Source organism: Trachymyrmex cornetzi, unplaced genomic scaffold, assembly GCF_001594075.2.
Source record: "Trachymyrmex cornetzi isolate Tcor2-1 unplaced genomic scaffold, Tcor1.1 scaffold138, whole genome shotgun sequence".
NCBI classification, from domain to species: Eukaryota; Metazoa; Arthropoda; class Insecta; order Hymenoptera; family Formicidae; genus Trachymyrmex; species Trachymyrmex cornetzi.
In genome coordinates, this window is record NW_017295960.1 from 541,449 (window position 1) to 557,910 (window position 16,462).

Genomic DNA, 16,462 nt, shown 5'->3' on the forward strand with positions numbered 1-16,462 from the left:
ATGCAATTATGTGGTCACACAGTGGCTAAATTATCACACAATTACAACCGAGCGATTATTCTGTAACTCTTAACGATTGTAACTGTAGCGTTACAGTGTGTAGTAGTTGTGCAATTTTTTTACCATGTACAAAACTGAGCAACCGACATATGACACCGTAACGCTACAGTTACAGTCAATAAGAGTTACAAAATAAGCCTCCAAGTATATAACGTTGAACTCTACGAATTCATATACTAAAAAAAAATTTTTTGATTGACATGAAAACGAGCTAGAAAATTCTAATCACTTCAGAATTTTGATTATCTCAACTAGAATTATGATAGATTCAATCAGAAAATTCTGATGTCTATTTTCAACCAGAATTCCAATTAACGTGACTAAACTTTCTTTCCAGTGTATCTATCGATATTTTAAAAAATGACTACACTTTTATACATTAAAAAATATAATTACAATCAATTAACAATCTCATAGATACGGTATTAATATATAAAAATATTATATACAGATGAAAAGATTAAAAATAACTCAGACATTCATCAAGCGTTCTTTGCACACATTTTATAAATATAATACAATAATCTTAGTTATATTACATATCGCACTGTGCTACAATCGCATGATAACGCATCTCTTGTTCTCGTATATGATTTTAAAAGTCTTCAACAACAGACGAACAGTTTTCATGTGTCAACCAGTTTTCTCTGATGTTCCTAAACACTTTCCTTGTCCTTCTCTGAAGCGTTGATCGACTTATGCCGAATGATACTTTTCAGGTTCTGCATTTCGTACTTTTCCATCGTGTAGTTGTATCGGCAGTAGCACCAGTAAACCGTGGTGACTCCCATGTAGGATCCCAGGGCGACGTTCACCGATAGATTCGCGCGACTGGTGAACATGAAGGTGCCCAGGCCGGCTGCGAGACCGCTGTAGATGCCGGACAGCATACTCCGCTTGAAACAGGGGATCTTCCTGATGTCTCGGCCGAACAGCATCACCGCCTTGGACTCATCTTCCTCATCCAAATTTTGGACGATCGCGTTATCCATGTTACTCATGATAATACAAACGATTTTACGTAATCCTCACAAGGTTCACGAGACGCAAAGTAAGGTTAAGCTGGAGTTGTAATAGTCGTAATATCTTTGCACTCTTTACACTTTGTGCTCCTACCTCCTCTTTCTCCAGGTCGAACACTGATTGGCCGCGGTGACGACGTGCGGGGTGCAGGGCGCCAGGTGACGTCGCACGACGCATGTTCCGTGCTATCGAATCCGAGTGACAGGTGGTGCGGCTCAGGCTCGGCAGGGCAGGCTCGGCTCAGCTCGGCTCTCAATCCCGTGCGGTGCACACACTTGGTACGTGATCGTTGGCGTGAATAACACGGTCCGTCGTGCACTGTCGTGGACGTTTGACATTACTGCCGAAAAGCGTGGCGCACCGCTGTACCTGTCCTTTGAAGGGAAATCATCAACGAGAGAAGAGGATACTCTACGGTCCTGTCACGTCGCACACGTCGCGAGGACGCGAGTTGCGTGTTACTCCAAAAACGGCACCTGGGACACCCGTCGTCATCCTTCCAAATTGTGCAAATCGCGGTGACATGCACGCACGATCACCCGTGCGTCGCTGCTCGTAGGTGCTCCACCCTTCCCCCGTGTTCAGTTCCTACGATGTGTACCACGTATCCGCGCGACTCACCCGGGAGATTCAGCTGCAGAAGAGGTAAGAATTGTCAGTGTTGACTTTTACGTAGTGTGTCCCTCTGACACGAGGACACCGTGACACGGGTCGATCGCGGTGTCCCTTAACCTTACCCACGAAAACAATCCGGATCGAGTATCGCCGCGGAAAGCTCGTCATGTCACACGTCACACGTATGCATTATATAAAGATTGAGAAGTGTGAATTAGAGATGTTAGAATTCAACTAATTAGAACAAAATGAATTATAATTGTCTTACTGGTAGAATTCTAATCTTCAATTCATCGTTAATCTTCCATGCGTATATTAGTGTGACACGGGCTCTATATAGCACAGAAGCTTGCAGCAATATTGTTGCAATATTGTAATATTAATGTTACTGGAATGTTGCTGTAATATTGCTAGAATGATTTGTGTTGTATTCATACAGCACGGAAGCTTGCAGCAAAATGGTTACAAAGTTGCAGTGTTACTGCAATATTGCTGGAGCATTGCAATATTGTTGGAATGATTTATACTGTACAGTGTTAATGTTAATGTAATATTGTTGGAACGTTGCGATGTTGCTGTAATATTGCTGGAATTATTTGTGTTGTATTCATACAGTACAGAAGCTTGCAGCAAAATTGTTACAAAGTTGCAGTGTTACTGCAATATTGCTGGCACATTGCAATATTGTTGGAATGATTTATGCTGTACAGTGTTAATGTTAATGTGATATTGTTGAAACGTTGCAATGTGCTGTAATATTACTAGAATGATCTGTGATATGCTTTCAGCACAGAAGCTTGCAACAATATTGTTACAAAGATGCAGTGTTACTGCAATATTGCTGGAATGATGTATAACACAGTAGCTCACAATAATATTGCTGCAACGTTACAATATTACTGCAATATTACAACACAGAAGCTTGCAGTAATATTGCTGCAACATTGCAATGTTGCTGTAATGTTATTGAAATGACTTTTGCTGTACCTGTACAAGAAGCTTGCAGCAACATTTACAATATTGCTGCAAGCTTCTATTCACAGTGTCGCAATATTACTGGAATGATCTGCTTTGTAACATTTGCAATGTTGCTGCAATATTACCGGAATGATCTGTACCTATATGGGTACAGTGCAGTCCTAGCACAGATCATTTCAATAATATTGTGACAACATTGCAGCGTTTCAGCAGTATTGCATCAACATTGCAGCGTTCCAGAAATATTGCACCAACATTGCAACGTTGCAGCAATATAATTACAAGCTAATACTGCAGTAACATTAGAAATGTTGCAGCAATATTGCTGTAAGCTTCTGTGCTATATAAAGTTCTGGAGCTCGCGGTTCTGAACGCGGGTCTGAACTTTCGAAACTACTGGCTGTGCAAATTAAATCCGTGTCATATAAATAAACAGAATGTGTGTATACACATATGTTCAACGGCTCGTTACGTCACCGAGCTGCGAAGCACTTTTGACGGGTGATGTTTCGAAAGATAGTAATTGATGGTGAGATATAAGACGCGTGTTCACTGATGACAATTGTCCGTCTTGTCATCCGCGGAATAAATTGCCAGGTCATAGATTACGTTTCGGAGTATACGCACTTACGTTTTTTGTTTCTGTAATCTTTATTTTTGTGATACCTTTTATCGGAAGCCATCCTTTATCCGACGATAAGATTGGATAAGATTCACTTCGGAAGAACGCGCGTCCGAAAACGAGAAGGCGGTGAAGCTTTTCGATCCTCCCATGAAGCTGGACGACTTTATTTTTTTCCAGTGTATTCGAGATTACTCTACGGCAGGCCAGGCATAAAACCGCCTAAGGGATTTTCGTTTCTGTGAGTAAGGAATCGCGGAGACGCGGTGACATCATCTAGGAATTCGCATACGCTTTTAATTCAGGGGAAGGGAAGAGGTGCATGCACGGTATTTCCTCGCACTATTAACCACGTCTTGCTCTCTCTCTCTCTCTCTCTCTCTCTCTCTCTCTCTCTCTCTCTCTCTCTCTATATCTATCTATCTATCTATCTTTTTTTGTAATCTATCCTTTTCTGCTCCTTTTACTCTCGATCTCCGTGGGAAGTATTATTTCATTCACGACGGAACAAGTTAAGATACGAAGATCCAAAGAGAAGAATTCACGAAAGCGAGAAGCCACGAGTCGGGGAAATCGAGGAAGGATTCTCGAGGAGAGATTCACGTCTCTGGAGATCCCAGAGATCTAGAGTTCAATATACAGACGGCGATTTGTTCGCCGTTTTTCTAGAAGACTGTTGTAAGCTAAAGAATTGGCAAGTAATGCGAAACAAACGACCGGAGTCAACGGGGTTATCGTCCCGTTTGTGTATTGTGGAAGTCCCTCGTGATCTTTTTTGCGACGAGCGCTGATCGTGTTTGCCTCCCAGGAGGGACTAATATAATGAAATCGTCGCGTCGATTAAGGGAATTACCTGCACTTGCGAAGGCATCTCCGGTGCTTGCTAACGTTCCACGCTAACGGTAAGCCGAGATTTCGCGCGAGAACCGAACGCGGCGCAAGAAAGGTCAGATTCCATGTATTTACGGCGCGAGAGGCACCAGCCGCGATTGCTTATCCGTTGCTTCGTACGGGTAACCGAAAACGTTCATCCGAAATCATCAGGTTGCTGCCGAAAATTTTACGATATTTTGCCGAATGCATTGACGGATCCAGGAATTTGTCAGAGGTGGAGAGGGGTCCATTAGCATACCGTAAACGAAATTTTTTTAAGATCAAATAAAATGGTAGAATATTAAATTATTAATTAAATTATTACATTGAAAAAAAGGTAACTTAACTTCATAAAAAAATCATATTTCAAAAAGAATGATTTGAAAAAAAAAGTCAAAATTGTTACAACTCAAAAAAAGTGATTTTGAAGAATTGTGAAACGAACACTCTAAATTTCTTGCAGTAAAATCTCACTCCAAGAGAGTGAAAATGCAACCACCCTTGAAAAAAAGTGAAAATATTTCACTTTTTGAAAAAAAATTACGATCTTCACTTTTTTTAGAGTAAAATCTCATTTAAAAATAATGAGATTTCACTCCTTTGAAGTAAAAATTCACTTTAAAAAGAGTGAAAATTGTCACTCTTTTTTAAGAAGTAAAATATTTTCACTTTTTTTTAAGGGTGATTATATTTTCATTTTCTTGGAGTGAGATTTCACTGTAAGAAATTTAGAGTAAAAATGATAAAAATAACGTTTCATTACGTTAAGAATATATTCTTTTCGCTGATATTATTTAATAAATCAATAATTTTCTATCAAGTTGAAAAATAGTTTTTCTTTGTTGCCGAAAATTTTACGATATTTTACCGAATGCATTGACGAATCCAGAAATTTGTCAGGGGAGGAGAGGTGTCCATTACCATACCATAAACGAAATATTTTAAGGTCGAATATGAGAGAGAAAAGATAGAATATTAAATTATTAGATACTTAAATTATTACATTGAAAGGTAACTTATTTAACTTTATAAAAAATCGTCATATTTCAAAAAGAATGCGATTTAAAAAAAAAAGTGAAATCAAAATTGTTACAATTTAAAAAAAGTGATTTTGAAGAATTGTGGAACAAAAATTATAAAAATAACGTTTGATCACGTTAAGAATATATTCTTTTTGCTGATATTATTTAATAAATCAATAATTTTCTGTCTCAAGTTAAAAAATAGTTTTTTCCTTTTCTGAGAAACTTAATTTTTTTAGTCGTGTCATTTTTGAAGTAAGAAAGCGATGTATCATTATTCTGTATCTTACATCTTGGGTTTTGACGTCGTTATGTATAGACTGTTTTTCTTTTAAGAGACACGTCTATCTTTCTTTAGTCAATGAATAACAAGGATAGAATGACACATTCCTATATCGACTGTATCTCCCAAAAGGAAAACAGCCATTTTACATTATCTTAGGTGTTGACGTCTCCGTATCTCTGACAATGAGTTCTTTACTCCTTCGCTTCGGATCCCGGAAAATCTTTGAATTTCAGAATTATTCCTCTTTATTCAACGATTCCGCGAGACGTTATAGAACGCGGAACACGAGCTAATGTAATCCGCAATGCTCTCTACGACAAATCGGGCCAGTGCCATTTATTGTCCCACATTTGGAGATCGTAGCATACTGGTCACCTTTCACCATCTATGCGATGCATTTCAAATAAAAATCCTCGGACGCTCCCTATGGTATGTCTTTCGAAGTTGGTAGTCTTGTTATTTCAAACAATCATCCTCATGCGAAGGAATCCAGGTACAAATAGTCGCTCTGAACGTTTTTGCAGTAAAAATTAATTATTTTAAATATATCGTCGCGTTGATAGAAAAGTAATAAATAACAGAAGTAAAAAATTAGCATTTTTTAGACAATGAAAGGAAATCAACCCTTAAAAACTGACATATTTTTGTGGCAAGACGACATATTTGTGGATACATTATACTTATATAGAAAAGTGTCGCAACTTTAATAAGGAATGAAATTTTCACAATCTTATATTAGGATTGCAATGTTTGAATTTCGAAAACTCATGACACAGTTTTAAAGAATATATTATAATTGAAAGTATAACGCAGAAAGCAAATTAGTATAACATTAGAAAGGAAGTTATATACAATCATTATCTTGATTAAAATGTCGTTCCAATTTAGAAAGAAAAAAATTCTTTACTGAAAAGTTACTTAATTTTGAGACGTGTCACTTTATTTTTATCAACACGGTGATACACGGAAAGAATGATTTTGCTGAAAAATACCTAAAAATTTAACTAGATACAAATCTGAAAATAATTTTTTTATATATAAAATAGAGATATATGAATAAATACGATAGAAATGTATGAAATAATATAAATGTATAAAATATATGAATAAATAACATGAAAAAAACTTAAAATATAAATAAATATAATATAAAATTTAAAAAATATGCACACACACACACACACATATTATATATTTACGTAACGGTATTATGATAGTCATCTTGCGAGGGATTAAATGTTTAGAGAGTCATTGCTATCGTATTCGCTTGTGGGTCAATACCCATCTACGTTCGATCTGTGCCGAATTTTCGACGAGAGCGACGCTCGAGAGAGACTCGGGTCTTTAAAATCCGTGTCCTATTTTCCGGTTTAGCACAATCACTGCCCTTGTAACATAGATTTATCTTGCCGTGAATTTATCGATAGTCAAATGATGCCATTAGAAGGATTATTTTATTAAACGTTTCTCTTCCATTAAAGTAATTTATATATTTCTACATGACTTTCTTTTTAACTATTTTTATACAAGATCCTTTATTACCGCAAAAGAATCCGAGTTCCGAGAAAAAGCGGCGTTTTATACATATTTCTTAGAATATTTTTCCTTCGCGCTTCGCTGCTAATGTCTCTTCTTCGGAACATTCTGTATATCGCAACACTGGCGTATCTAATAGGGACGCGAGTTCGGTTCGTGACCTGCAAGATTGAGAACCGGTGCCGTAACGCGAAAGGTAATCATAGATGATGTACCTCGGCATACCTCGACCAATGCCTTTGGTTAAATCGCGCATTTTCTCCTTTCGACAGAGAAATAGGCTTTATCGATCAGCGCGGAACTTTTTCCAGATTTACATGTTACTTCAGGTGGTGGTACTCTGTCTACTTCTTGGTACCCTGGCTGCATATATATCCTTCCGCTATTTATACTTTCTTTTCGCTTAATGATTTTCGCTTCTATCGAACGAAGATTCTCCATCGATCAACTGCGAGCTGAAACGTTAATGAAAGCGAATGGGGAGGCAGGTGTGCAATCAGGATGAGAACTGTTATACGCATAGTTTAACTCTTTCCGCTGTACGTGTCGTCGATGGTATGCGGGTGTATAATAACGTGTGTTAAGGGAAAAACTCTTGTCTACTATTTTACGGAGATATCTTGGTTTCTTCAACTTTACGTGCTCTCCTCTAAATGGCTTTAACAATTAGCGTAAGCGCACGAACGCGTATTTACAAAGTACTTGTACTTTTACTAATGCACACTCTCTTATGTGAACAGCATTCGGTGTTGGGACAAGGTTGGCGGATCTATATGGGGCAATGCGTGTCTCGTAAGGCGGGCGCCGTCGTCGCAGCATCCGGTCATCACAATTCACCCTCGTACCGTATCATGGACAAGGCCCAGAAACAGGTGAGCTTCTCACCGTCTCAACATCTATGCGATGTCGTCGCTATACAGGGTATTTCTCAAATAGTGGACACTAATCATATAACGTTATTCCTAATTAAAAATCGAGTCGAAAAATCCTTTACAATTTTGCAATTTTTGCAATAGTTGACGAAATATTAATTTCTAAATATTGCCGAATAAGCGCGTATCCGGCTGCCCAACCATTAACTATCACGAAAATTGCAAAATGGTAGAAGACTTTTCGACTTAATTTTTAATCAGGAATAGGCGCTGTATATGATTTAAGAAACATCCTCCAAGTAGAGCTCCAAGTGCGATAAAGGCTGCTCTCTAAAACTTTTAAAGTGAATCTTATTTTGAAGAGTAAAATCTCACTTTTAAAGATTGAACCACTCTTCTTTAAGATTGATTTAATTTTCATTCTTTAGAATGAGATACCACGCCAGAAGAATTTAGAGAGTATACAAGTTATTTAAAATTTATATTTCTTTATAATAAAGTGAAATATTTAGAGTGAAATTCAACTCCAAAGAATTTAGAGAGTGCGTGCAGCAGAAAAAGCAGTTTTGCAACTATAGGATTCTTTAATCAGGGAAATCAGAGAAATTCTGCAAAATTAAAATTCTTGGCTTTAAAGGATATTAATATGCACATATCATACCTACGTAATTTTGGAGTACTACTAATTTAACGATTCAACGCAAGCAGTGTCAACAACATTAATAGTATAATTTACATTACTGTATTAAATTGCTCTCTCAACAAAATATTTGGCGGTTTCTGAATCAGGACAAAAATACAAAAAGATTCAAAATATTATTGAAAGCAGGGGCAAACCTGGAATTTTATCTAGAAGTCAGGGAAAAATTACGGAATTTTAGGATAAAGAATTTGTGACAACTCTATTTAATATGATTGATTTATATTCAATAAGCAAACTGTCCAGCAGATTGGCACCAGATTCGATGAGAAAAGTGCAGCAGTACCATCTGTGTTTGCATTAAGCTCGTGTCTAGAGCTGATCTGACATAACTTGATAGCAGACACTAACTTGACGGTAAAAATCGAGCAGAATTTGTCGAATGTAGATCCTGCTCGATTTCTGCTGCCAATCTGCGTCAAACTATGTACAAACTCTTTCAATTTTTGCCTCGAATGCTATCAAATCATAATATAAACAAATTTTATTATATTTTTTGTGACAACACCTTTTATATAATAAATTTTTGAAACTTTCTTACTCATAAAATTTGTCAGTAGATGCTTTGGAAAACCTGTTCAAGCAGACTTGGCTGACTAGGTACATTTAGATCCAGTGAAAAATTAAGGGCAAAATTCAGTCGTAGCAAAGAATCTTACAACGGTTGCAAAGCTGCTTTTTCTACCGAACGAAATCAATAACATCGACGGTACCGCCGATGGACGTTGAACTTCAAGGTCCACGTTCACCATCGACGTCGAGTGTGTCCCTGGCTTCCGCCGTTATTGCATTTACGCAATATCCACGAGGGATCGCTTATGTACATATGCATGTATGAATGTGCTATGCCAAGTATCATGTATACTCATCATGTACGCGTATAGCGGAAAAACCAGCTGATCGCGCGGACAGCTAGGCTGAAGGCCACGTCGAGGTTCAACGCCCTTTCTCAAATGCGATTCCACCCGCAACGGGATTGCGCTTCATCCATGAATAGATCATTCGCGCGCATCCGTGTTCGTGTCGTCAAACCGCCTTGCAACCTGTTCAGTTCCTTTCTGTAAAAATGATAGCCAGCGACGCGTGACCGAATATTGCGTTCAACGTTCCACTACAACACGAAGGCGTTGAATAACGATAATTTTCGCTATCTTTCGACATTGTACCGCACATCAGTTTCATTTCGCACGATCTAAATGCTCGAGCGTGCAGTTTCGACGCAAATATTACAATTATTATTGTCGATTCTTCTTTTTTATAATTCGCGATTGAAGTCTACGCTTTCATATATGATTTGCAGATAAGCGTCGCGTAATCACTCGCATGCTCGAATGCCTCCTTTAACGATGAAACTAAGAATAATTCGACTGTCGAACGTATCCCGTTGTATCCTGTAAGTTATATCGATCTCCACTTTCGCGGCTCGCATTAACTTTCTCATGCACGAATCGCGACGAATTAATTATATTCGAACGGACATGACACGATGAAACATCATAAATCGCTTTAAAAGCGATTACGTTGCCTAGACTTGCACTTCATCCTGTCCAGTGTCGATGCACTGGAGTAGATAAATATAGTCTTATAGAAAATAGCCTTCACATATTTAAGTTAATTGATAATACCTTTGAGGCATACACAGGTACTTTTTTTTTTAAAGTAGCTACGTGATTTGCTCCGTGTCTTGATACATTATTAAACGCCGACGTTTCGCGAATATTGCAGTTCATTGATCCTGATACTGATCAGTATCAGGTTGCTTCTCGTTCTGATGAACCGTAATGTTCACGAAACGTTGGCGTTTAATGATGTATCAACACGGAGAGAACGGTTTTGCTGAAGCGTCTAAGCTGGATACAGATTAGCTGGATACAGATCTGAAAACAACTTTGTTAAATCATCATGCTTGAGGTTCTTAAATAATTATTTTAATCATCTGACAAAGTTATTTTCAGATTTGTATCTAGCTGAATTAGATATTTCAGTAAAATCGTCTTGTCCGTGAAGACGAAGATGACCCGCAAACCGCGTTTCTTATAATATAATCGTTTGCGAAGGTATATTTAAAAGTAATCGGCAAATGCTGCACGAAAAGAACAATTTTGTTGAAATATTTAAAAATTTGTAGCTAGATATAGATAAAAATAATTTTGTTGGACCATCAAAATAATTATTTAGGAAACTTAAACATAATAAGCAATGTTGCAAAAAGTTTTGGTATTTAATAAGAACAATAAGAATCTTTTGTTATTTGAGTGACCAGTTGGAGCATCCTATATAATTATTTGGATAATTTAATAAAATTATTTTCGGATCAATGGGCGGTATTCATAATCCGTTCTCATTTTAAGACCATCTTAAGATGCTAATACGGCTCTCTGGCCGGTAATCATAGTCAGATCTTATAGACCTTCTACAATAAGCCATTAGTCATAAATTAGAAGTCAGAAGTTAAAAAATGACGACTGTGATTTGTCAATTTTTAGTTTCCGACTTCTGATTTATGACTAATGAATTATTGTAGAAGACCCATTATATTCAAGACCGTTCTAAGTACAGTCTTAAGATGTTATGAATCAATCAGAGGGTCTTAAAATAAGAATTGATTATGAATATTAACCTCTGATTGGTTCATGATATCTTAAGACTGTACACTGAGAAAAAAATACTGTTAATTCAATTAAAGTCTATATTGCTGGCTGTCACTAACATAAATGATTAATTCATATATATTTTTATTGACAAAAAGGCACAAATTATTATTTCAATAATCAAGGCTTTTATGTCAATAAAAATATACATGAATTAATTACTTATGTTAGTGACAGCCCGTAATATAGATTTTAATTTAATTAACAGCATTTTTTCTCAGTGTACTTAAGACGGTGTTAAATATAAGATCTGACTATATATGAGTACCGACCTAGTTAAATTTGTATATACCTCAGCAAAACCGTTCTTTCCGTGTAAAGAGTCAATTCGCGTCTCTTCTCATCTCTAGGAATCCGTTAACTCGTGCGAATTTTAGCACCCAACTTATTGTAATTTTTTTATACGCACACGAATCAACCAATGTTTATTCATTAATAGATGTTTTATTCATTCGTCGCTATAGCTTTCACAATCAGGACGATTCCGCTTCTCAAACGGTTCTCCATTGAGGTTTATCCTTTCAACAAAACCTTCGTATGTTTCTTGTGAGAACTTTTATGCTCACTCAGGGAACATGCCGCGGTTCACGCGACCGATCTCGTTTCGACCGACGACGACTTGCTTTCCATTGTTCGTCGTCACGCGTGCCGATTGCATGGTAGCCCCACGCCGGAAACCAGAGAGGCTGGAGAACGTCGGAGAGAACCTGTGGCCGCGCGGCGCGTGCACGGTTCAGGTGCGAAGAAGGAGAAATCGCGGAGAGAACTCTCATCTTTTCTCCCCATTGTCTCTCCCCGCGTTGTCTCGCCTCCTCGCGCACGATCGTGCCGATTCGCACGGCGAAATCACACGCCGGATCAAATGCCGCTTCTTGCTATTGTTTCCCCGATGTCCTCTCGTTAGAAGCTGGCGTTTTCAACCGAAGATCTCAGCCGAGATGTCTACGTTTAAAGCGGAAGCTCTTCTTTTCCTTCGTGAAACGGTTGCGCGCGTACATGACCGTTGTATGCACGAGAGTTTCGATGAACGATGTGGATAAGGAAGTTCGCTCGAGTCACTTCGATCGCCTGAACTCTTGCCTTTATCTACGAAACTTCCTTTGTCCGCAGCGTTATCGCGACGTGAAGCGCAAAGGCTTAACTATCTTATCACCAACATCGACTGCAACACGAAAAGAACGGTTGAAGTATTGAAAAGTGAGCTGATATAGATCTGAAGATCATTTTGTGTTTGGGATATCAAAATAATTACATACGACTTGTTAGAATATCAAAGCTTTTTTCCAGCATTATCATCAACGTTTAAGCTTTCTACATAGTTATTTTGATAATCCATCAAAATTATTTTCAGATCTAGCTAGATTTTTAGCAAACTGCTAGACTTCAGCAAAACTGATCTTTTTGTGAAAGATCTTAATTTAAAGAAAATAAAATAATAACAAGATCAAATCTTCGAATTCGTTAGGAAATTTTTATATTGTATCGATTCATTTGTTCGTAAAACTGGTAGTTTCTATTATATACGTATACTTATACGGAAAGAATGATTTTGCTAAAGTATTTAAAAATTTAGCTAGATACATAGTTCACCATAATTATGTTGAATTATTAAATTAATTACGTAGAACAATCTAGTTGCCGAAATATCAAAATTTTTTGCAGCTTTGCTCATCATGTTTGAGTTTCCTACATGCACAGAAAAATATTATTCTCTTTCTAAAAAATGATTACTCAATTTGTTTAATAAACAACATCGACAATAATCTTATATGTAATATTTATTATAAAACTCGTTATCATGTACTTAAAACAAGAATTTATTTTCTTTTAAAGAATTTTATAAAATTGCGAAGAAATGACTTTGTATAATAATAAGCTAATCGAATTTGTTTTAATTTAATAATCTTGAATCAAGTATCAAACTTACTAGGTTTCAGAATATTTTGAATAAATTTGATGCTTGTGATAAATTTATGATAGATTTGCAGATACATGAACTTTTGAAGTACTTGAAACAAGTAATTATTACTTGCAGTCAGGGCTGGGCATGTATTTGAAATACTTTTATTTAAAACACAGTTTTTGCAATACAAATATATTTTGTATTTTGTATTTCAACGGAACACATAAAATATATTATGTATTTTGTACTTAAAATCGAAAAATTGTAAGTCCTTTGTACTTTGTAATTCGAATAATAACATTAATTTTGCCAATCTTAGTATTTGAAATACAAAATACAAAATACTTTTATATACTGCCACGAAACACAAAATACAAAATATTTGCATGTGTTGCGTTGAAATGCATGATACAAAATACAATTGCCTTACAAATACTATTTTTCAAATAAAAATATTTCAAATACATGCCCAGCTCTGCATACACTATATATTTTTCTGTATGTAATTATTTTGATAATTTAACAAAATTATTTTTATATCCATATCTAACTAAATTTTTAGATATTTTAGTAAAATCATTTTTCTTTTGCGTATGACGTTACGTAATCAAATCTGGTTTTATATCAATGTTGCCTCTTGATTTAGATTGATTTGACATTCTAACGTTTTCACGATTATCTCTGACGAGGCCTCTAAAATGAATAGGAAGTTATTGGCGCGAATAAAATAGCTTCGCTTCATCGATTTTAGACAATTGTCATCGTGTTGCGAACTCCGAAGAACCACTCCTGGTGATAACGAATACATTTGGATACGTTGAATCATCCAAGTCATATACAGAGTGCGTCCACGTCATATAAATGAGAACGATCGGTGGCAGGGATGTGAAATCGATTTGTCTTCAACGAAACCCTGATGGAAAGAGTGCGGGACGAACTCGTTTCTAGACCGCTTAGATTCAGCTTCGTCGAGTAAGGATACACCTGACCAACGGAAATTAGACGGTCCGTTCGAGTTATCTGTCTTTATCAGACCTACGAATAATCTCGAGGTCAAAATGAGTCGAACGGATCGGACACACCTCTCTCAATTCTCGAGGAACATCCTGTATACCGGGTAGAAGTTGGGACGTGGGCGCATCCGCAAAATAAGCCCCTGGCTGCGTCGCCGTGAGCACGTCGGCGTCGCGACGCCGGCGCAGATGGCCGGATCGATCCCCGTGTTCGCTTTCCTTCGCGTCCCGAGCACGACAAGGCCGAAGTCGCGGGGTAACAAGCAAGACGAAGGAAGAGCGAGGAACGCGGGGGTGACGACGACGACGACGACGACGACGACGGAGGGCGACGTCAATGCGCTGTCGCTCGTTCCCTCGCCGTCGTATGCCATCCTTACGATGTGACGGACCACGAAGAGAGCTCTGTACCATCCCTCTCACGCGCCTCTTCCGACAGGACCACTTTCCTCGCATCGTTCAAAAATATATATTCGCGGCATGGCGACTTAAAACGACGGTGGACGACCGTCAATCCCCGTGAGAAATCGATCGACGACCGGCCGTGTGACATTGGCCCGGAAGCATTCGTCATGGAGTACCGGTACGGCAGCACGAGATGCGAAGACGACCCGCTGGAGAACGAGAAGGGCATCGGTGTTGCGGTAAGGGATGCTCCGAACGGAACGTCCTTCTCTTCAGATCCTCCTCTTCACGGAGAACCTGCTCGAGGGTGCCATGACAGTGCGCGTGTCAATCGGGTGGGATTATTTTCGATAACATCATCGGAGTGTCATTCATCGAGATTTCCTGAATCGCAAGTTTTTATATCGTTTAGTTAAAGTCAGTATAGTTGAACTCAATTTATATTTTGGGGGTTGAAAATGATCCTTGATATTGTTTGAAAATTAATAGATATGATCGAAGAAATTCTGGATACATTTGATACTTTCCGGCAAGTGTGACATACTGCCTGTCATCGCTAACGATCGCAAATTATGCGCGTCTGTTTTTAGTAAAATTAGAAAATAGATTGTGATTATATCATCTTTGTTTAACGTTGGCAAACAACAAGGATAAATTTACTGTGTCTCTTGCTGAACAGCACTCATTATCTTTAACCCCGCAAACACAATAGAGTAGTAAGCCTTGAGGAATTGACCAAGTCGATTATTCTTCTCACATGCGACTGTGATTGATCCATTTCTTAAGACTTAAGGCCATGGCACATAAAAAAAATTAAGACGTAAGACTTAAGCAGTAACGAAACCAACATGTTGGATTCGCTATTGCTCACGTATGGTCTTACGGTCTCTATTGTGATTGGTCGATTCGCTTACTGCTTAAGTCTTACGCCTTCAGTTTTTTTTTTATGTACCATGGCCTTTAGGCTAATTCTACAATGTGCTTTTTGTTTCCTGTTCCTTGCCGTTTGTCTCTTGCCTTCTTGATCAAAAAGGCAAGAGACAAACGGAGACAAACAGCAAGAAACAGGAAACAAAAAGCACATTGTAGAATTAGCCTTAAGATTTACTACTCAATTGTGTTTGCGGACTAACAATTTAGCTCGAATTTAGGTTGTATTGCTTTATAAGCGTACACGACACATTTTACGCATTTGCCGTACAACGTGCGATGTGTACCACATGCGTAATCGTCAGAACGACGATTTCGCGGTCGATTTGCGGCTGTCACGAGACATCTGTGTTGAAAGCGACGAGTCAGCTAGGGTTTCGAGCCTCTTCACGAACGCGCCCAAAGCGCGAATACGATCCCCAGATTTGTCGGTCTGCCAGCCGCGGTTACGCTATTTCTGGAGTTCAAATGGGCCACTGTACGCGGTGACTCTCAGACGGTTTCCGCGAGTCGCACAGAGGCGTGTTCTGTCGTTCCTCAATCGTCTCGATCATGGACAATGCGGTGTTCGCGTGCACATTGTTCCGGAGAGCCTTGTCCGCGGCGGGATGCGCCATCAGCACCGCGCCGTTATATAATCCGCACACGAATATCGATTAATATTGTTGCAGTCGGGAACCAAGCAAAAGGTTCGTCGAACAGACCCCGAGACCTCACGAGCGTACGGTATGTATGCGCACTTGGCAGCCTAATGCCGATTGGATATTCGTATAGAAAGCAAAATATAAGTCTTAAGAGTAAAAAGGCCAAGATTTATAATACATAATCGGCTAAAGGCAAACTTCACAATCTAATCGTCGAAATTGAATTACGTGGGATATTGATCTTCTTCTGCGGATGATCGTTAATGCGTGACTAGGAACGATACGCTGCTGATAATCCCAACTCTTACATCTTGATTACGAAGTAATCT

The 16,462-nt window shown here is 38.2% G+C and overlaps 2 protein-coding genes across 9 annotated transcripts in view; one reads left to right on the plus strand and one right to left on the minus strand.

Moving 5' to 3' along the window:
* Positions 1 to 613: 613 nt before the first annotated feature.
* On the minus strand, positions 614 to 1,171 carry LOC108770984 (lethal (3) 87Df). The gene has a single exon (XM_018522813.1). It carries the CDS (start codon positions 1,059 to 1,061, stop codon positions 717 to 719), a length of 345 nt encoding a protein of 114 aa, XP_018378315.1. The 5' UTR covers positions 1,062 to 1,171; the 3' UTR covers positions 614 to 716.
* Positions 1,069 to 16,462, plus strand: part of LOC108770982 (uncharacterized) — a 38,099-nt gene continuing 22,705 nt past the window's right edge. For 4 of the 8 annotated variants that reach the window (XM_018522804.1, XM_018522806.1, XM_018522807.1 and 1 more), the window contains exons 1-3: positions 1,192 to 1,728; positions 3,479 to 3,539; positions 7,756 to 7,887. In XM_018522804.1, coding sequence (XP_018378306.1) covers positions 7,789 to 7,887 — 99 coding nt within the window. In that variant the 5' untranslated portion in view covers positions 1,192 to 1,728; positions 3,479 to 3,539; positions 7,756 to 7,788. Of the gene's footprint in view, positions 1,112 to 1,191; positions 1,729 to 3,478; positions 3,540 to 7,755; positions 7,888 to 14,385; positions 14,799 to 16,462 lie in introns of those variants that run through there. The other 4 variants (XM_018522811.1, XM_018522812.1, XM_018522805.1 and 1 more) reach the window with 3 other exon arrangements.

Excerpts from the sequence above, each read along its gene's own strand:
- LOC108770984 (XM_018522813.1), bottom strand. The coding sequence starts at position 1,061 with ATGAGTAACATGGATAACGCGATCGTCCAAAATTTGGATGAGGAAGAT.